Source organism: Megalobrama amblycephala, linkage group LG9 (assembly GCF_018812025.1).
Source record: "Megalobrama amblycephala isolate DHTTF-2021 linkage group LG9, ASM1881202v1, whole genome shotgun sequence".
Taxonomy (NCBI): Eukaryota; Metazoa; Chordata; class Actinopteri; order Cypriniformes; family Xenocyprididae; genus Megalobrama; species Megalobrama amblycephala.
This window is the reverse complement of record NC_063052.1, coordinates 604,822-626,021: the sequence shown is the minus strand read 5'-3', so window position 1 is coordinate 626,021 and position 21,200 is coordinate 604,822. Positions and strand designations below refer to the sequence as shown.

At 35.8% G+C, this 21,200-nt stretch overlaps 3 protein-coding genes across 6 annotated transcripts; all 3 read right to left on the bottom strand.

The window, feature by feature from the left end:
* Positions 1–67: 67 nt before the first annotated feature.
* Positions 68–2,969, bottom strand: LOC125274671. 2 transcript variants are annotated; one of them, XM_048201062.1, is made up of 5 exons: positions 2,647–2,969; positions 2,203–2,571; positions 635–754; positions 482–534; positions 68–343 (listed from the first exon to the last, which is right to left on the bottom strand). In XM_048201062.1, exons 1-5 carry the CDS (start codon positions 2,672–2,674, stop codon positions 236–238), a joined length of 678 nt encoding a protein of 225 aa, XP_048057019.1. In that variant the 5' UTR covers positions 2,675–2,969; the 3' UTR covers positions 68–235. The 2 variants fall into 2 exon arrangements, with proteins under 2 accessions (XP_048057019.1, XP_048057020.1); XM_048201063.1 differs by having other exon boundaries at positions 68–334.
* Positions 2,970–5,880: 2,911 nt separating this feature from the next.
* On the bottom strand, positions 5,881–9,921 carry rpl14 (ribosomal protein L14). Its single transcript, XM_048201060.1, has 6 exons — positions 9,825–9,921; positions 8,845–8,946; positions 8,637–8,731; positions 7,632–7,731; positions 6,055–6,108; positions 5,881–5,971 (listed from the first exon to the last, which is right to left on the bottom strand). Exons 1-6 carry the CDS (start codon positions 9,903–9,905, stop codon positions 5,909–5,911), a joined length of 495 nt encoding a protein of 164 aa, XP_048057017.1. The 5' UTR covers positions 9,906–9,921; the 3' UTR covers positions 5,881–5,908.
* Positions 9,922–11,868: 1,947 nt separating this feature from the next.
* On the bottom strand, positions 11,869–19,483 carry sgo1 (shugoshin 1). Of its 3 annotated transcripts, none has more exons than XM_048201058.1 (9): positions 19,062–19,483; positions 17,678–17,877; positions 17,498–17,544; positions 16,270–16,313; positions 15,389–16,180; positions 15,211–15,312; positions 12,542–12,706; positions 12,225–12,390; positions 11,869–12,150 (listed from the first exon to the last, which is right to left on the bottom strand). In XM_048201058.1, exons 1-9 carry the CDS (start codon positions 19,198–19,200, stop codon positions 12,015–12,017), a joined length of 1,791 nt encoding a protein of 596 aa, XP_048057015.1. In that variant the 5' UTR covers positions 19,201–19,483; the 3' UTR covers positions 11,869–12,014. The 3 variants fall into 3 exon arrangements, with proteins under 3 accessions (XP_048057015.1, XP_048057016.1, XP_048057014.1); XM_048201059.1 differs by having other exon boundaries at positions 12,225–12,324; XM_048201057.1 differs by having other exon boundaries at positions 12,225–12,426; positions 19,062–19,482.
* Between the last annotated feature and the right edge of the window lie 1,717 nt (positions 19,484–21,200).

The following is a 21,200-nucleotide window of genomic DNA, read 5'->3' as shown; positions in this document are numbered from 1 at the left end:
GCAGGATTAATATAGTAAATATGTCATATACACTACTGATCAAATGTTTGGGGCTTATGCATTTAATTTATAATAACATTTATAATGCTAATAAAACAATATTTCACTGTTTTTACTGTATTTTTGATCAAATAAATGCAGCCTAACATTTGACCAGTAGTGCATTAAAGATTTTTTATAGCTACAGGTATAGGTTATAGTCGACTTCTAAGCGATGTGAACTCTGGACAGTGAATCAGGGCGTGTGTTTGGCGATGGTTGCGTACGTCACGTTCTCTGGAGCCGGAGCAGCTGCTCTGGAGCGCCGGATGAACCGGAGACTGGAATACTGGACCTGTGCTGCCTGGAAAACAAGAAAAACACTTCGCTGAATGAATAAATGAATATACTCTCAAAGCAGTCGAGCACAAAACACAATACAAGAGCAGAATTCTTATGCGGATACTATTCTTTCAGAGAATCCACCCAAACTCAAACCCACCTGGACATTTGAGTTCTCCTTCACACAGCTGATGCAGGAGACCACAGAAGAATCTGAAAATAGAAAGTGAGATGTGTGATCAGCATCTAAAACTATGTATGGAGGGAAAAACCGTCATGTAAGTTTTGTTTTATGAGCTGAAGCTTCACTCACTTTTTCTGTAACAAAGCACACCAGCGCAGAGAAAACCACAAATCCCACATGTGATGCAAACACAGGGCCAGAGCGACCAGCAGCCCACGCCGTCTGATGTGTGCCGCCGCCGCTCAGCGCCTGAAACACCAGAACCACACGAGTCACCGGAGCAACGGAAAGAACAGCAGTTTCACTGGAATAAATGATTGCAGATAACTGAGCAGCAATTACTCTATGGACACGCCTGCTGTGGTTTCACAGTTTTATAATGACCAACTATCTGAGGATGAAGACTTTTTGCATGAAGAGATGGTTATTGCATGAATGAACTCATGTCTTGTCAACAAACAAAGCATTCACATTTTAATTGGGGAACAAAATAAAAACAAATAAAAATAAATAAATAAATAAAAGTAAATTAAATAAAAATAAAATAAATGAATTAAAATAAACTACTACAATAAAGAAAAATAAAATAAATATATATATATAAAAATTATACATGTATTAAATATATTAAAAATATGTATTATAAAATAATAAATATATTAAATATATTAAAATTAAATGCATTAATATATTAATATTAAATATATTTAATATTAAATACATTAATATATTAATATTAAATATATTAATTTAATTTAATTTAATTAAAACAAAAATAAAATAAATTAAAAAACTAAAAATAATAAATACAAATAAATTAAATAAAAATTAAATAAACATAAACAAAAAATTAAATAAAAATACATTAAATAAAAAAATAATACAAATAAAATAAAATAAATTTAAAAAATGAAAAATAAATAAAAAATTTGAAAAATAAATAATGAAATAAACATCAAATAAAAAGCTAATAAAATAAATAAAAACTACAAATTAAAAAATAATAAAAACAAGTTACATATAAATTGTAAGGTACATGTAAGAAATACATAAATGAAATGAAATTTATATGTGTGTGTGTGTGTGTGTGTGTGTGTGTGTGTGTGTGTTTTGTCTTTATAAATATTTTAAAATCATTTATGCTGAAATAAAATTGGAAATTAAAACTGTTGCATTGGCAATAAACTGAAATAAGTTTAAATTGCACAAAAATTATTGCTTGGAAATAAATAAATAAATAAATAAATAAAACAAAAATAAGCAATAAATAAATTAAAATAAATAAATAAATAAATAGGCAAAAGCACATAACAAAATTACTAAAAATAAACTAAAATTAAAATAAAAGCTGATTTTTATATATATATATATATATATATATATATATATATATATATATATATGAATTTTTATTGTTATATATTCTGTATATTTCCGTTTATCACCTAGAGATTTGAGGTTGTTTGATTCATCTGACATCTGTTTAACCTTTATGACTTTATAATGTACTTATAAATACGGTGATTTAATATGACGTATGGCTTGTAAAAATATTTCCCATTTAGCAGGAAGTCTTAATGCAACATGCAGTTCTTGTTAAAGCCTTTCTCAGCTGTTCTTCCCCTGATCTGCTGATCACATCTTCTGAACTTTACAATGATACAAAGTAACTGAAGGATGTTTTGAGCCACACAAACCTGCAAACGTGAGTCTTACAGCAGTCCCGAAAAGCATCTTGTTCAAGCTGACGCCAACAGCGCAGAAGTACAGGCCGAGATCCGCCTCTCTGACCGCAGAGATGACCAGACTCACGTTCTCCAGCCTGCTGTCGCCGTCCAGCCTGAAGTGGCTTCGCTCCTCATTGTGCTCAACAATAAACGTGTCCTTCTGCACGTTTCCTCTCACCGCAGACACGAGTAAAGTAATCCTCTCCGAGTTCAGCCGGTACCAGGCCATCACAGAGCCGGAGCCGGTGTAGTTGCTGTCACAGGGCAGAGAGACGTTCTGCTCGCGCCGGACGCTCACGGTCACAGTGGGAACATTCATGACACACTGCAGACTGAAGCCTGGGGGGAAAAAGACCAAATATAATCATTCTCCAGTCTGAATCAGTTACTGTAAATTATCTTTAGATTACTCACTGACTAACAGGATTCCTCTGAGGCTCATCTTTCAGTCTGATGAAGTTTCACTCTGGGGCAGGAGACGGGGGTCTTACTTATAAACACTTGCGTTCGCCACCAACACAGGTCAGGTTTGCATTTAAACCACAGTGGGGGGAAGAATCAGTCTGAACGCCACACTCAGGTTTCGTTTACGAGGAAAAAGGAAACTACAGCTCACTGTATGAAGACCAAACATCACACAACAAACATCACATGTGTCATACATGACAATATAAGACAATCTAAGAACTTCTGTTGGACTTTATCCCTGAGAAATGAACCCATGACCCTCATCTGTGATTCTGTGCAACTAGAGCTAGATGAAGTTTCGGTTTCGTGTTTCATGTCAGGAGCGCTGAAGGTGGGATTCTGAAACTGAGCGTTTCATTTCATCATTTCTCTGTCTGTCTTCAGCGGACTAATCCAATGTTATGAACAGTAATGTTGCGTTCGTTCAATGTTATGTGCAACATCTGCAAAGTTACGACACTCAAAGTTCAATGCAAAGGAGATATAATCGCTTTTTAAACAGCTGGTAGGGACTACAACGAGCTTCTTCCCGGGTTGTGACATCACAAACCCTAAAATTTACATAAACCCCGCCCCTGAGAACACTCAACAAAGGGGGCGGGGCCATGTTGAGCTGCTGTAGAGTTGTTGTAGTCGAGTGTTGTTCATTTTACGCCACAAACGAGGGTCAATTCAACACAAAAGATGAACATGACGGCACATGCTAGTGGATGAGTTGAATCAACTCCACAGCAACTACATCAATTTATCCACTAACCATTCAGAAACGTCTGAAAGTTGTAACTTCTTCCTGAGTCTCTCCATCAGTGTTTGAACAATGTAAGGCTGAACACCGTCGTCATTTTGGCTGCGTGAGATTCTCCAGCTTTGTTGTTGTTGAGCTGTTAAAGCTCCGCCCTCTTCTGGAAAGGGGGCGGGAGCAGCAGCTCATTTGCATTTAAAGGGACACACACAAAAACGGCGTGTTTTTGCTCACAACCAAATAGAGGCAAATTTGACAAGCGATAATAAATGATCTGTGGGGGATTTTGAGCTGAAACTTCACACACACATTCTGAGACTTACAGTACAGTCCAAAAGTTTGGAACCACTAAGATGTTTTTAAAAGAAGTTTCGTCTGCTCACCAAGGCTACATTTATTTAATTAAAAATACAGTAAAAAACAGTAATATTGTGAAATATTATTACAATTTAAAATAACTGTGTACTATTTAAATATATTTGACAAAGTAATTTATATCCTGTGATCAAAGCTGAATTTTCAGCATCGTTACTCCAGTCTTCAGTGTCACATGATCCTTCAGAAATCATTCTAATATGCTGATTTGCTGCTCAATAAACATTTATGATTATTTTCAATGTTGAAAACAGTTGTGTACTTTTTTTTTCAGGATTCCTTGATGAATAGAAAGTTTAAAAGAACAGCATTTATCTGAAATAAAAAGCTTCTGTAGCATTATACACTACCGTTCAAAAGTTTGGGGTCAGTAAGAATTTTTATTTTTATTTTTTTGAAAAGAAATTAAAGAAATGAATACTTTTATTCAGCAAGGATGCATTAAATCAATCAAAAGTGGCAGTAAAGACATTTATAATGTTACAAAAGATTAGATTTCAGATAAACACTGTTCTTTTGAACTTTCTATTCATCAAATAATCCTGAAAAAAAATATTGTACACAAATATTTTGTACAATTGTACACATTAAATGTTTCTTGAGCAGCAGATCAGCATATTAGAATGATTTCTGAAGGATCATGTGACACTGAAGACTGGAGTAATGATGCTGAAAATTCAGCTTTGATCACAGAAATAAATTACTTTGTGAAATATATTCAAATAGAAAACAGTTATTTTAAACTGTAATAATATTTCACAATATTACTGTTTTTACTGTATTTTTAATTAAATAAATGTAGCCTTGGTGAGCAGAGAAACTTCTTTTAAAAACATTAAAAATCTCAGACGAAACTTCATTTAAAAACATTAAAAGAACGTTAAGGGAGCGATCCATTTCATCATTCTTGAAACAGAGCGTTAGGCTGAATGCTGAATTTCAGTTCATCTCCTGCTTATATTTCATACAGTTGATTTGATCACATCATTATCAAACAAGTTTGTGTCGTTGTGTGTAAATGATGACAACTGTGTAACTTTTGCCACTCATGTTTACAGTGTGAGATGTATTTTAGTGAGTGAGAATTGGTCATTAATTTTTGCAAATGGTGTTTAACAACCTGAACCTGTTTAAGGTTTAGAAGGAGTGATTTATTTGACAAATGGGTTTAGGTCTCATCACTGCCACCCAGTGGACAGACACTAAACTGCGTTCATTAAAAAGCTTTTCTTCCAGTGTTGCCAACTTAGCAATTTGGTTGCTAGATTTGACAAATTTTCAGACTACCCTTGCAACTTTTTTTTTATTATTAAAAAAAGCACCTAGTTAATAAGAATTATTGATAATTGTTTAAAAAAAAATGTGTAACTGTTCAATAATTCAATGTTGCATTTAATAATAAAAATATCTGATCATAAAGATGTTTATATTACTTTTACAAATAAAATTATGAACAAATCTGAATCAATATATTATTTCAATACGATAACGCAGTTGTGTCATCGCGCAATCACATCATTACATCATTTGGCAACTTTCAGCAACAAATCGACCCGCCTTTTTAGCAGCTTCCCCTGAAAATGAGTTGTCAACACTGTACCACTTGCTATGACAAACACAATAACACCAAAGAGAGAAGGAAAACGTCACGCTTGCTTAAAGGTGCAGCAAGCGATTTCTGAGAAACTGTCTAAAAAAAAAAAAAAAAAAAACACGCCCCTCCCCAAACGCACGAGTGGATGTGTCCATCACAGCTGAAGTGATGCACAATAATGCTTCTCTGAAAATAAAGTGAAGATGACGAATCAACAAGAACATAATTAACAGACATATTTTGTATGTTATCTAACCCATTAAGTAATGTTAACCAATTAAACCTTATTGTAAGGTGTGTTTATGTATGCATAATGTTGACAGATTCAACTGTAAAATCATGAGATCACAGTCATGCATATCTCAAATCTATGTCATGTGTTTTCACATTCCTGTCTTTACATGAGATCAAACATGTAGAAAAACTTTTTATCATCAGGCAATGGATACAAAAAAGTCTGAGTCAAGTGTACAAGTCAAACACGTTTATTGAAGAGTTTATGCTTTCTTTTGTGCAGCTTTCTGGAGCTTCTTCACCTCTTTCTTGATGATCTTGTTCCTCTGTGGAGAGAAAAGACACAGATCAGCTCGTGTTCGTATCGCAGCATCATATATGCCTCACTATATACACAGACGAAACGTACCATTTTCTTGGCCTTCATCACCTTGAAGCGATCAAAGTCAGACATCGCTGCCCGCTGTTGAAAGAGATTTAGCATGATGAAGTGAATCAGCAAACAATTCATTCACAACACGAATCACTTCCACACAGCTAACAGTGTGTGTGTATGGAAGCTTGTTTCCACCACTGAATGAAAAAAAGGCAATTGCAAGAATAGTTAGAATTGAGATATAAACTCGCTATCCTGACTTTATATCTCGCAACTCTGACTTTATATCACGCTATCCTGACTTTATATCTCGCTATCCTGACTTTATATCTCGCTATCCTGACTTTATATGTCGCAACTCTGACTTTATATCTCGCAATCCTGACTTTATATCTCGCAATCCTGACTTTATATCTCGCAATCCTGACTTTATAACTCAATCCTGACTTTATATCTCGCAATCCTGACTTTATATCTCGCAATCCTGACTTTATAACTCTCAATCCTGACTTTATAACTCGCAATCCTGACTTTATATCTCGCAATCCTGACTTTATAAATCGCAATCCTGACTTTATAACTCAATCCTGACTTTATAACTCTCAATCCTGACTTTATAACTCAATCCTGACTTTATATCTCAATCCTGACTTTATAACTCAATCCTGACTTTATAACTCTCAATCCTGACTTTATAACTCAATCCTGACTTTATAACTCAATCCTGACTTTATAACTCGCAATCCTGACTTTATATCTCAATCCTGACTTTATATCTCGCAATCCTGACTTTATAACTCGCAATCCTGACTTTATAACTCTCAATCCTGACTTTATAACTCTCAATCCTGACTTTATAACTCTCAATCCTGACTTTATATCTCGCAATTCTGACTTTATAACTCGCAATCCTGACTTTATAACTCAATCCTGACTTTATAACTCAATCCTGACTTTATAACTCTCAATCCTGACTTTATAACTCTCAATCCTGACTTTATATCTCGCAATCCTGACTTTATATCTCGCAATCCTGACTTTATAACTCGCAATCCTGACTTTATAACTCTCAATCCTGACTTTATAACTCAATCCTGACTTTATAACTCTCAATCCTGACTTTATAACTCAATCCTGACTTTATATCTCGCAATCCTGACTTTATAACTCGCAATCCTGACTTTATAACTCGCAATCCTGACTTTATAACTCTCAATCCTGACTTTATATCTCGCAATTCTGACTTTATAACTCGCAATCCTGACTTTAACTCGCAATCCTGACTTTATAACTCAATCCTGACTTTATATCTCGCAATCCTGACTTTATAACTCGCAATCCTGACTTTATAACTCACAATCCTGACTTTATAACTCGCAATTCCTGACTTTATAACTCTCAATCCTGACTTTATAACTCGCAATCCTGACTTTATATCTCGCAATTCTGACTTTATAACTCTCAATCCTGACTTTATAACTGTGAGGGAAAAAAAGTCAGAATTGTGAGTTATAAAGTCACAATTACCTTTTTTTACTTTTTATTCAGTGGCGGAAACAAGCTTCCACAGGTGTGTAAGTGCAAGAGGAAAACGTCTGGAGGAAAAGTACCTTCTTTCTGGCCTCAATTTTCTTGGCCCAGCTGCTTTCTTCCCACTTCTTGTTGATCTCGGCCTTTTCCCAGGCGCGTCTCACGTACTTCTGACGGGCGCTGAAGGAAACCACAACACGAGATGATCAACTAGAGCTCAGGGAAACAAAACCTTCCCTTTTATCCAACACTGGACTCATCATTATATTCTCACCATCTAGAGTTTAGATGCATCTGAAGTGACCCGACGCCATTGGATATTTTTTTTTTTTAAAAATATAACTGTACGTGTTAAATTATTTTCATTAAAAATGTTTTATACAAGTTTGAGCTCCCTTTAAAAAGAGAAAAATTATCAGAATTGTGTGTACAATGTTACAAACACACAATTAAAAGAGAAACGTTCAGATACAGAAGCTCTGCTGATAATAAAACACCTTCAATTAGAGCAAAAAAACATGAAACGAACAAACAGCGTCTGAAATCACACACTACATCTGGTTTGAAACTTCACAACTGTTAAAATCAGTGCGTTCTAGAAGTATGAATGTGTGTAGTATGGTTGAAATTCACCATGTTGTCATTATCATGTGACCCGCAGCATCACTTCAGAATCTCACCTACTGTTTTTCAAATACTATGAAATCGGACATACTCACCTCACATACTGTGTATATAGTATTTAAGTGGGCATATTGGCTGCATCCAAAGTCGCACACTTCCCTACTATATACCAAGTGGAAAAACAGAAGCAGTAACGTAACGATAGTATGTACTCAAGAGTGAACAAAACCTACTACTTGCGGCAAGATTCTGAAGTGTGCATACGATATTTTACCATCCCACAAGGCCACGGGACAGGATTTGTGAATGACAGTGAAGCCACAGGTAGGTCACATGATAACGACAACATGGCGAATGTAGTACGTCTGGATTACATTCATACTGTATAGAACACTTTTTTTTGGTGTCGTGAAGTATCAAAATAAGCACCGACTCATGTGACTTCGGACATGTCGGCTCACCTGTGAGGAACTTTGATGACGTAGTCAGTGAGCTGCAGACACTTGAAGGGCATCGCCTGCCTCCTCACGCCAGAGCACGGGCCGTCCACCAGTGCCTGAACACAAATCAAAATAACACTCAGTACACAAACCCATGTGATTCAAGCTTCATAAAGTGAAGGGAAGGTTGCGAGTTGACGTTATACAGCACATTAGAGATTAAACTCACCCTGTTTTGGTCAATGACGTCTACAATCGCCACCAGCTTCCCCTCGTGAGGCCCGAAAGCGATGAATGCGACGCGGCCGATCTCGACAAAGCGCTTGAACACCTGAAACAACAATAATGTGTTTTCAATGTGAAACATCCCAGTGAAGCACTGCAGATCTTACAGGACTTCTGTGTGTCTAATGATGTTTCACTTAAAGTGTTTACATCAGCCGCCCCGAAACTGGGTCTGCCAAGTGATCCCATTGGTTCAAATTGATTTAATAGGTACCCTCTTTAGAGCCTGATTGCAATTCCTACATAATCATGTTATGATACATTATAATGACCATTTATGTCTGTATTAGGAAGCTTTATACTAGATTAGCATACAAATAAGTGATTAACCTCTTAAATTAATGTCCAAATAATTAAAGTTACAAACAATTATTCACCTAATATGCTTATTATTAGGCTATAACAGTGTAGGAAATTACGCTTAATTGTTTTTATGCACTGATGTGTTTTCGTACGCATTATATAGTAAGCTATACGTATTTTATATGAATATAATTCGTATATACTGATGATAATCATTAACACGACTCGGTTTCTCTCAGTATCAACAGTACAGCTGTCCTGCTCGTGCCCGTGTGAACGAGATCGAGCGCAGCGCATCCCCGATAGAAAACGTGCTCATCTTCGGTAACTTTATATAATCATAATTTGTTGTTCATATTGAACACGAGTCTCCAGACAGACGGATGTAGAGTAACTCCGGCCTAACTCTCTCTGTCTTTCTCTCCACCACGTTGTTTCGAGGCGCTTCTGACGCTCAATTTCTCACCAAAAGCGCCAAAAAGCGTCATTTATATTCCAAAACTGCTGTATATATGGACAATAAGATATTAAAATACATTTCCGATGATTTATTCCTCTTTGACACGGCAAAAAACACCATTTTAAGTTGATTTTAGACTCGGAGTAAGTGAGATCACTCACCATGATGGCAGACCGTGCTAGAAAAAGGACGAATCGACTTCCGCTCTGGAATGAAGAGCCTTCCGTTTGAGTACTGCGCATGCGCGGCGATTCTGAGCCGTACTCAGAAGCGGTTTCTTTTCATTTTTTTATGTTTATATCATACACGACCAAACAATTTATTTATTTATTTATTTTTAACGTTTTTATTATTAGAAAGAATAAACAGAGGAGAGTTAAAGCAATAAAACAAAGAATAATGTTCATATTTTTTATGGAATTACATTTGTGTCTTTTTTATTCAGTGTTTGACAGCAAAAATAATCATATTGCAATTAAAAAATAAAATACTGCAAATAAAGAGTCTTCTTAATAATTAAAAAAAGAGTAAAAAAGGACAAAAGTAACTCCACACATATTATCAGGAACCATGTGATTTTAACCATTTTGAAACAAACTGTACAAAAGACAAAAATGACAAAGTGAATATGTACTTCTGCTGTAAATAATGCTGTAGCCAAAGTGTTTAATTAATTTTTGAGAAATTACATTTACTAATGCATTATTAACCCTTATAGGGTCTTTTTGGACCCCAAACGACGTTTGCTGAAATTTAAAAAAAAATGTTCTTTGTCCAAATGACATGAAACTTTGTACAGTTGTTAAGACTTTCTAGATCTACAAATAAAAATAAAATAATTGGAGTGATATCTTGTTTTTATGTTAGTGTAAAAAAAAAAAAAAAAAAAAAAAAAAGGTCACATTCAAGGTCAGTAATTTTGTAACAAAATATTTAAAAAAAAATAAAAAAAGAACAAAAAAACAAAAAAATAAAATGTAATTTTACTCTGTTTATTAATGTTTTTACTTCATATTTGTGCAGTTTTTGGAGGATTTATCATATCTTTTAAATTTATATAAATAAATGAAATATATATATATATATATTTTTTTTTTTTAAAAATAGGTTTTTATACAAAAACAGCTTTTTATGTAAAATTCACTTTATAAAAGACCCACATATCTAACTTTCATTCATGGGGATAACATAGATAATTTGACATGGTTTAGTGTGAGATTTTTGCCCATCTTTTGGAAAATGCAGTTTTAATGTTGGATTCATATCTAAATAATATTATGAAATCACAATTATGACAACAAACATTACTTTTTGTCAAATTTATTGTACTTTTTGTACTGAAAAAAAAAAATGTTTTTCAATAATGTTGATTTTGAGGATGTATTCTAAGCGGGGTCTCATAATTTAACAATATTGAAAAACTGATTTTTTTTTCATTACAAAAAATACTAAACTTTGACAAAAACTAACTTTTATTGTGATTTCATAATATATTTAGATATGAATCCAACTGAAAAATACTTGTGAAAAGATGTCTTTCAGTCAGTCAAATAGCAAATAGTGATATTTTTTTTTTTTTTTTTTTTTTTTACTTTTAAAACTGCATTTTCCAAAAGATGGGCAAAAAATCTTACACTAAACCATATCAAATGTTATCCCCATGAATGAAAGTTAGAAATGTGGGTCTTTTAAAAGGTGAATTTTACATAAAAAGCTGTTTTTGTATAAAAACCTATTTTAAAAAATTTAATATTTAATTTATATAAATTTGAAAAATATGATAAATCCTCCAAAAACTGCACAAATGTGGAGTAAAAACATTAATAAACAGAGTAAAATTACATTTAAAATATATATATATATATATTTTGTTACAAAGACCCTGAGTGTACACCCCAAATGAAGATCGCACATGGGTTAAATAAGTTGTATATGTCATTATTAAATGGACCTTAGCTAATATGAATTAACAAACAGTTATATATGTTAGTTAATGCATTAATTAAAGGGATTAACTTACTGTAAAGTGTTCTCATGACCTTAATAGAGTGATTTGTTAATGCTGAATTTTTCAAAATAAACATGACACTTTCGGTTTATAGAAATTAAATTAAATCTGAAAACTGCTTCCAGAAGTTAAGAAAGTGCTTCAAAAATGCTTTTCAATTCGTTTATGTATTTGTAAAATAAAACCGAACACTTCAGGACAATTAAAAGGGACAAACTTTATTAATATTCACAATTAAAATCATGAGAATTAAAAGCTTTATGTATTCAATCATGTAACAGACAGTTAAAAGTCTTCATTAAAAATTAATGCAGAAATCATTTCACAAAGTCCAATCAGTTCTTCAACGACAGCCCACGAAAGACTCGTTGTAGATCTCCATCTTCTTGAGCGAGCTCCTGCGGGACGTGGGCTTCTGCTTGAAGATGGGCGAACGCAGGAACCGCGTGTCTGTGAATTTATCCCCACGCCGCAGCTTCCTGAAACACAAAAGGCTGGTTAGAAACGGCTGAAGCTTCAGAGAGAGCAGAGCGGGTGTGAGGGAGGGACGTACGAGCTGATGGACGGCTCCTTGTAGTTGACGGAGCTGGTGCAGCGGCGCCTGCGGCTGGAGCTCGGGGGCGTGTTCGGAGCAGACGCCGGCTTCTGATAGGCTGCGGGGGAGAGATTGCTCACGTCACTCAAAGCCACCCCCAGAAACGAGCGAACAACCAGCCCGCCTGCAGAAACACGTGTGCCACGCATCAGTCTTCCGTCTACACCGAGAAACGTGATGTTGGTGAGAGAAAAGATCAGACATGTGGCGAGAAACACACGAGACCGACAGAAACTCCAGAGAAACGAGCCCAGATCCGATATTAAGGATTTTACCTTTTCTTCTGCCTCTGTCCATCACCAAAGGCTTTTGATTTTCCTGATCGGATGAGTTGCTGGGGCACTTTGGGAATTCAAATATTGGGCAGTCAATCATCATAAGCTCCGCCTCTCCATCAGGAATAACCGGGATGGGAGACTCCAGAGAAACAGCAGGAGGCGCTGCAGGGAAACAGACATTATTATTAGTTTAATCTTTAGTGATTTCATTATGTGCTTTTGTCATATTGCTATTTAGGTTTAATTTATTTTTAGTTTTTATTTATTTCCAGTTAATGATTTTGCTAACCATGAGCAATATATTCGTTACAGAATTTATTAATAAAAATAGTTAATTGTTCATGTTAGTTCAGTGCATTAACGAACAATAACAAATACAACTTTGATTTTAATAATGTATTAGTAAATTTTGAAGTTAATATTAAGATTAATAAATGTATTAATAGTATTTTTCATTCTTAGTTCATGTTTACTAAAGAAGTTATGAAACATTGTAAAGTGTCACCATCATTTTAAAAGTTTCTCAACTAATATTTATATTTTATTTTATAGGTGTGAATCTTCACTTGCCTCATGATTCAATTCGAATATGATTTAGAGAATAACGATTCAATTCCAACTTTTCCTCTCATTCTTTATTAATAATTATATTAAATATAGTTTTATTTTTGTTATTAAAAATGAAAACAAAGATGCAAATAAACAAGAAACAAATTAATAGTGCTTTTTTATCAGATTCAGCAAAAGACAAAAAATGCAATTATTATAATTATTATTATAAAAAAACAATCGTATGGTAAAATTTAAAAAGCAATAATATATTACATTATGTTATAATACAGAATTGTTATTAACAGCAACAATAATAATCATCGTCATCATTATCATTTTATTTCACAGAGCAACAGTAAAATGTAAACACTAACATTTATTATTGCCTTAATTTCTTTGCTCTCAAACAAACTATTGAGCTTCTCTATTGGCAGGAAACCGCAGGGAGATTTCAGCACTCCTCTGTTGACAACAACAGCTTTATAAACGATTCTCATTATGAATTTGGTTGCCACACGTTGTGTTTCTAAATGCAAATTATAACTGACAAACACACCGCACTTGCAAAGCAGCATTTACTGCGAATCGAAAGTGAAGATGAACACATGGAGTCGAAACACGCAGACTATATATTTATATAATTACATCACAAATGGTGCGATTTGATGACGGATCGTAAAAAACGATTATATTCCACAGCTCTATTAATAACCCTGGAACAGAAAGCAATATCTATCAAGAATTATTAATCTGGGTGATTTTTCCGATTAACTGGAATTTATTGTTATGCAACGATTTTATTATTTTTATTACCCACCCATAAAAACACTTTCTCATTAGATCTATGCAAATCCCATAGGTGAGCTATTTTGATCTCAAAAGGAGAGTATTCACTGAAAGGTGAGGAGTTTGCATCTATAGGAAAGTATTAACAGGATTAAATTTATAAATAACCTTCATGGGAAAATTACGTCCAGCCCTACGTTATTGCATTGAAAAAACAGACAGTAAAGTTATTAAACACGAGTTGAACGTTTTTTTTAAAATGCTGTTTCATGGGTGTTTTTTTGCAAAAGAGGCAAAAACGAGTGCAACAGCCAAACAATTCCACCAATCATAAAAACAATAGGAAAAATAGCGCAATGGAACGCAAAACCTGTAAAGAACGACTCCTGTGTGTTTGATGTTTCATGATTGCATGATGATGATAGGCTGAAAGGTGCTGCTATTTTCTGTTTTGTCAAAGCATTTGCTGTTTATAGTGTTATTTACTGCTATTAGGGCTGTGCAATATGGACAAAACAATCATATTGTGATTTTTTTTAATGAATATTGCAATTGCGATTTTGCTTTTTCAAATATGCTACATTCTAAATGTATTCAGTGCACAAGAAGTGCATAACAAAACATTTCACAATTAAATAACATAGTATTAACATCTTGATAAACAGAGATGGTATCTTTTGTCGAGTGTTTGTATTAGTCTTTACTGATGACGTACGCAGGCACCATGTCTTTGCATATATGTTAGGTGATCGCGTCAGTAATATCTTTGTGCCGTTTTGATCCTTTCTCATAAGGCGTGATGCTTGCAAATGCTTGAACGAAGGATACATGTTCAGTCGGTTCAGGCTGGCTTTGAGGTGTGCTTTTGTTAGTTTCGATGGACTTTGTTGACATGCATTGATCATACAGTTTTTATGGCGCTGTTTTGAGTGCAGGAACAGGTTTGTTGTATTGCCCCGTTTCGTTGCAATAATCTCACAGGTCTTGCAAATTACCTTGCTCTCTGACACATCCTCTCTCCAAAATATCCAAAATATTCTGAATTCAAATATAAATAAATTAATAAATAAAATTGCAGTCTTATGCAATTTAGAAATTGCATGTGCTCAAATCGTGATTGCGATTAATTGAACAGCCCTAGTGCTATTACTTGGCTCTTTTTATTTTAAATCATTTCTGAGTGTACAGGATGTTTAAGATAAGTTTGTACAATATTTGCCTTCATATTTCATGCATATTTTCTGCAAAGATATTTAACAAATAAGTCACTTTTTTACATTTACATTTTAAGTTAAAAAAAAAAGTGTGTGTATGTGTGTGGGGGGTACCTTGGCTTGGCTCTGATTGGCTGGGATTCTCAGGAGGAACACAAACGGGCGACTGCGGGTCGAGGTGCAGGTCAGTTTCTTCCACTTCAGTCCTGTTTCTCTCTGTGAAACATTAAATGATTAAAACAATGAAACTGAAATGTTAGTTTCATATAAGACTCAAAGCACTATACCGTACCCGTGCGCTGCCCTTGGGAAGCGTTTCCTCTGGCCTCTTGAACGGACCGTCTTTTGGAGCGAGCGCGTCTGGCCGGCGGACTACAAGCTTTTCTGGACTTCCTCTTCGGTACGTAAGGAGAGTCATCTTCATCCTGACCGTCTTCGGAGACGCTGCGGTCGGTCTCCATGGCCTCGTCCTCTTTATCCGCCGCAGCATCTGGTGACGGTTTCTCCGCAGCTTTGTTTCCTGCTCTGAACGGCGTCAGATGGACGGCCTCTTCACAGTCGAAGTCGAAGGTGTCGTTGCCTCCCAGCGAGGAGTTCAGGCGGTCGGCAGGCGGGAGCGGCGCTCGTGCGCGACTCTGAGAGCGGTCCCGACTCTTGGAGCGCGCTCGGGGTTTGGGGTTCTCCCACGGCTTCTTCAGCGGGGCTCGGTCTGGTCTGCGGCCTCGGGCCGCGGCTTGGGTCGGTTTCTTCTTGTTCTGTCGGGCGGGCCGCTGAGGAGGCTCAGGCGTCGAGTGGCGAACGGCCGGGAGCTCCGAAATCTCCAGCTCAAACTCACAGTTCGGCCTTTCCTTTTGCTCCTCCTCCTCCTCATTCCGCACCTCCTCCAGTGGAGTGTTTAGCGCCACCTCCTGTGTGGCATCAATAGTCTCTTCTCTTTTCCCATCCAATACTTCGTTTTTTCCAAAAGAGGCGGAGTCGAAACGTGAGCTCCGCCTCCTCACGGTCTCAGAGCGTCTCTTTCGCCTCGTTCCTACTGTGGGCGGCAACGAAACCTGTCTGTCAACACGGCAACCCGAAACAGCTTCTGCAAACATAAACGGCACAGTATAAAACCCCAAAAATACAGAAACATGTATAATGATGATTTGGTGACGACGACACACGCAGCAGTACCTGCAGTCGGCTCCGGCACGTCCGTCTCAACCACACAAACTGGCCTGCGAACAATAACAGAAACAATATGATCACCAATAGACATATGCCGGAATACTTTACCCATCAGCCATATAAAATCCACAACACGTCAAAGAGGCACGCGCACTATGTCAACAAACCCAAAGTGCATGAGAAGCACGTGGCAGAACGAGTAAAAGAGACGCAAGTGCACGTAAAGGGCACTGATGGAACAGCAGAAATGCAGCGGTTACCCCGGAAACCCCGTTAACAAAGCAGCTGTGCTAATACAGTATTTAAAATGCTTCAAACAGGCATTCTTTTCTTTTTTGCATTCGCAATGTTGTTCATCACAGCACCAAATAATTAATACTTGAAGGCCTTAATAAGCTATTTATTTTCAAACTTAAACATTTTTATATTTTAGTATGGACTATAACATGCCCTAATGATTCTGATTATTTGTTACTGTTCAGTAACACTCGATGACCTAACATGTTAATTCATTATTACCAAACTGACAATGAAAAAATACTTTTATTATAGCATTTATTAATCTGACTTAATGTTAATTTCTAGTTAATGTTTATTAACATTACTAAAGTCAAAAGTTGTAATTATTATATAACGGACCTAAAACTAACAATGATCAGTTGTATTTTTTAACTAATATTAACAAAAAAATAATACCTTCTGTAACAAATGTAGCAATTCTTAATCTTAGTTAATGCATTAATACATAAATAATGAGACCTTATATAGTGTTTCCTGTTGTTCTTTATAATGAACAACAGAATAATAGTTTGAAACATTTTACTTTATAATTTGTGTACTGCGTTATTGTATTTAAATTTTTTGTTATAAGAAAAAGTGTTCTTAAATCTGTTATACTATCACAAGACCGTATTACCAATTATCGCAACATGAAAATTTGATACCGTCACATGCCTATTACGTACAATAAAAGGTTTTTTTGGTAATTGATAATCAGAAATGTTTTTTGAGCAGCAAATCAGCATATTGAAGGATCATGTGACACTGAAGACTGGAGTAATAATGTAATAATGCTGAAAATTCAGGTTTGATCACAGAATATAAATTACATTTTACTATATATTCACATAGAAATCAGCTGTTTTACATTGTAATAATATTCAAATGATCAAATTAATGCAGTCTTGGTGAACAGAAGAGACCATTTTTCTATTTAAAGCTGCTTCTTTCTCACCGAGGACTGATGGGCCGAGCTGGACTCGTCTCAACAGGAGGAGAAACCTACAAAAACAGAAAGAAAAAAGTAGTTACCCCACAGTGCAATACTTTAACAGGGCATTATTTCACATGCCCATACAAAAACCCCATGTTTCCATCCACTAAAACGTAAATATCAGCTCAGTACACCCCTCACCTGAGCGCTTTCAACAGGCCCTCGATCTCGAAGCGTCCGCTTCAGCATCAGCAGGTGGAAGACGAGCGCTTGCCTTTCCTTCTTCAGCTGCAGGATGACTCCCTGCGCTTGCCGTACCTTCTCCCGCTCCATCTGCAGGGCCACGGCCAGAGCTTTGTTATTCACCTGGACGCTCTTCAGCACAAACGGCTTCACCGTCGCTGTGGAAGACAGAATAAAGGTATGGATCAGACCAAAATTAAACTGATTTATGGTACGTTAAAAGTAACCATCAAATCAAAATCGATTATATTTTGTATTTTATGGAACATTGCCGTGCTTATTATAAATGATTTATTTTCTTAAAGGGTTAGTTCACCAAAAATGTGACTGCAGTGGTTCAACCTTAATGTTATGAAGAGACAAGAATACTTTTTGTGCGCAAAAACAAAACAAAAATAACCACTTTATTCAACAATTTTTCCTCATCCATGTCAGTCTGTTACGCAGTTGGCGCAGTGCTGCGTTTCCATGTTTACGTCCGAACGCCGGCTCATTATTGGCTGGCTCCCGCATGCATCGTGTTGACCACATGATCAGCATCAGCCAATACTGAGCCGGCGTTCTGATGTAAAACCTAGTTTTAGTTGATAGTTTGTTGAATAAAGTGGTTATTTTTGTTGTGTTTTTGCGCACAAAAAGTATTCTCGTCTCTTCATAACATTAAGGTTGAACCACTGCAGTCACATGACTGTTTTAACGACGTCTTTAGGACCTTTCTGGACCTTGAAAGCGTTGATTATATTGGACGAGTCATATACCTCTAGGATTTCATCAACAATATCTTAATTTGTGTTCTGAAGATGAACGAAGGTGTGGAACGACATGAGGGAGAGTAATTAATGACAGAATATTCATTTAATTTTTTAATTCATGCACCTCATAATCTTTCGCTCTTGCAGCTCTGATGATGAGGGCGGAGCAACCCGTCACTCACATAAGATCCACCAATAGCAAACCACAACCATTCAATCAATTCCCCACAGACAAACATCAAGCCCCGCCCTACATTTGTTCTTGTTCGAGAAGCAGTTTCACTCAGATATATGGAAAAGAGCGCAACTTCTGTTTCATGCTCACTTTAATTTTGTTAAACCTGAGAGACTCTTTCTTCTGTGGTAAACAAAAGTCATTTCTAAACATCTCAGTTTTCCAGACGAAAAATCACAGACAGAATGACAGAATTCATATTTTTTGGGTGCACTATCCCTTTAAGAACTGGGAGATCGGTTTCTATAGACCTGATACTGGTACTAAAAACACCATTAAACACAACATATTAGTCTATAAACATAAAAACACATCAAACAGCACGAACATGACGAACACAGAGCCAGACTCGAACCTGTGTTTCTGTTCTTCAGGCCGCGGCTGGCAGCTGAAGCGCTGGCGAGGCGTTTGTTCCTCTTTTCCTTCATTTTCTCCTTGATGTCGTCCAGACTCTGCTGGAAAGACTTCTTCTGCACCACCCGCTCGCGAGCCATGGCTAATGTTAGAGTCTCTCAGGCGATTAAGGGTTCAACTTTACCTCCATTTTACTCTGATCCTGAACTAAACACGGCGCGTCTGATCCAGTTGTTCGCCGCGATCATTAAAGATGAATAAACGGGTACTTTAGGACTTTAATAGAGCGTAAATTCAGTGTTTTATGTGAGAAGCTTCTCTGGCGTATTTCCCCGTCCTGTAGACGTTGATGTTCGAAATCATGCGCTGCGCGCTCTGATTGGAGGAACAAACGTCACTTCCGCCGAGACTGGTGCAGACGTCATCTGCTGCGGTCTGTTATTTTTTCTATGAAAACAATGTTAACAAAGGTCTTGAATACATTGTTAACTTACTTACTATTGCTGGCAAAATGTTATATACATAAACAAAAATGCTTAAATGCATCCCCAATATTTAAGGTATTTTTAGTGGAATTTGATTGTTTTATATCTTCTCTGAAATTGTTTAAAAACAAAAAGTCATTAACATGCTTACAGTATTTCACAATTGCTAAAACACTAAACCTCATTCTCTGAACCCAATGCTCAGTGGCCTAAACCCATTTGTCGAATCAGTCACTTTGTAGGCAAAACCTTAAACAAGTTCAGGTAGTTCAGACACTGTTTGCAAATCTCATCCACTCTTTTTGCAAAACTCTAAACACATTCTTACTCACTAAAACACATTTTGCACTGTGTTGCAAAATGGTAAATACATGTGGCAAAAGTTAAACACAACTACAACACAGTTGTCATCCTTTAAACACAATGATTTAAAATTATTCACACTTATTATTTCTAATGATGTGATCAAATCAAGTGTATAAAATATAGGTCAGTTCAGAGTGCACAGGTGACACAGGTGCTGAATGATAATACCAACAATAGATGGAAAAATCTGAAAAGTAGAGGAGGAAGAGTATGTGTAAGAGGATGATGAGGAGAAAGAGCAAGGTGTGTGGAGACAAGGCTGGATCCGGCACAGGTTTTTCCCTTTGCCTGGCAAGAGACGACATTGCCTGTGATGTGGAAAATGTCCTCAACAATGTTCAATAATATTCAACAATATTATTGATCTGACAGTACTGACATTATTGGATGAGAACTGAACTAAGCTAGCCTAGATGATGACATCACTGTTTTCTGCAGAACTGCTTTATAGAGGAAAATAATTACAGTAATTTACATCATAATTGATGGTCTTTACAGTTTAAGTGAATCAACACTGAACTGACTTCAGCTGAACAATGACACTATTTTCTTTTAGAGCTGTACAGCCAAAATGAACCCTCTTTGCATTACTGATCATCATGTACCTGTTATCACTGTAAAGATGCTTTGACTATACTAGACTAGACTAGTATCTGTGTAGTATAAATTGCAATTGAAAAAAAGGTGTCTTGACTTTATTTAGGCCGGACCCAACATGAAGACGTGACGCTGAAGCAGAATGAATCTCTCACTGACTCTGAACTTTGTTTTGTTTTTTTGTGTGTACTGTATCATGCTTTTCATTTAGAGTTTTCTTTGACCTTTTAGTCATTTGCATTTAGACTGCTGTATGTTTGCAGTATGTAAGTACTGTATATACAGACATTCAATGCTATATAATATTGAATATAATACTGTACTTGCAGTACATACAGTATACTTTAAATTCACATTACTTGTGATTTCTATACATTTTATGTAATGGTAAAATGTGTTTACTGTGTTACAATATACTTTTTTTTCTGTAACCTCATGTTCTGGATGTTGTGTTTTCCATTTTTTAATAGTGTCTAATGAATGATCTATATGTGTTTATATATTGTTTAATGTGTGTATGATCTGAAAGCTTTGTTTGATTTTGCCATAAGAGTCAGAAGTTTTGTGAAATTAGTTTGAAGATTGGATTTGTGTTTAATGTTTTGAGAAAATGAGTGTGAAATGTGTTTTAGCAATTGTGAAATACTGTAAAATATTATGATTTTATTTTCGGATCCCCTGTTACTAATTAA

Excerpts from the sequence above, each read along its gene's own strand:
- LOC125274671 (XM_048201062.1), bottom strand. The coding sequence starts at position 2,674 with ATGAGCCTCAGAGGAATCCTGTTAGTCA. Across the intron at positions 2,572-2,646 it reads CAGAGGAATCCTGTTAGTCA|GCTTCAGTCTGCAGTGTGTC; the intron begins GTGAGTAATCTA and ends TTTTCCCCCCAG. Across the intron at positions 755-2,202 it reads TGTAAGACTCACGTTTGCAG|GCGCTGAGCGGCGGCGGCAC; the intron begins GTTTGTGTGGCT and ends CTGGTGTTTCAG.
- sgo1 (XM_048201057.1), bottom strand. The coding sequence starts at position 19,200 with ATGGCTCGCGAGCGGGTGGTGCAGAAGAAGTCTTTCCAGCAGAGTCTG. Across the intron at positions 17,878-19,061 it reads CCTGAAGAACAGAAACACAG|CGACGGTGAAGCCGTTTGTG; the intron begins GTTCGAGTCTGG and ends TGTCTTCCACAG. Across the intron at positions 12,707-15,210 it reads CCAATCAGAGCCAAGCCAAG|CGCCTCCTGCTGTTTCTCTG; the intron begins GTACCCCCCACA and ends GTTTCCCTGCAG.
- rpl14 (XM_048201060.1), bottom strand. The coding sequence starts at position 9,905 with ATGCGCAGTACTCAAACGGAAGGCTCTTCATTCCAGAGCGGAAGTCGA. Across the intron at positions 8,732-8,844 it reads ACGTCATTGACCAAAACAGG|GCACTGGTGGACGGCCCGTG; the intron begins GTGAGTTTAATC and ends ATTTGTGTTCAG. Across the intron at positions 6,109-7,631 it reads AAATTGAGGCCAGAAAGAAG|CGGGCAGCGATGTCTGACTT; the intron begins GTACTTTTCCTC and ends CTCTTTCAACAG.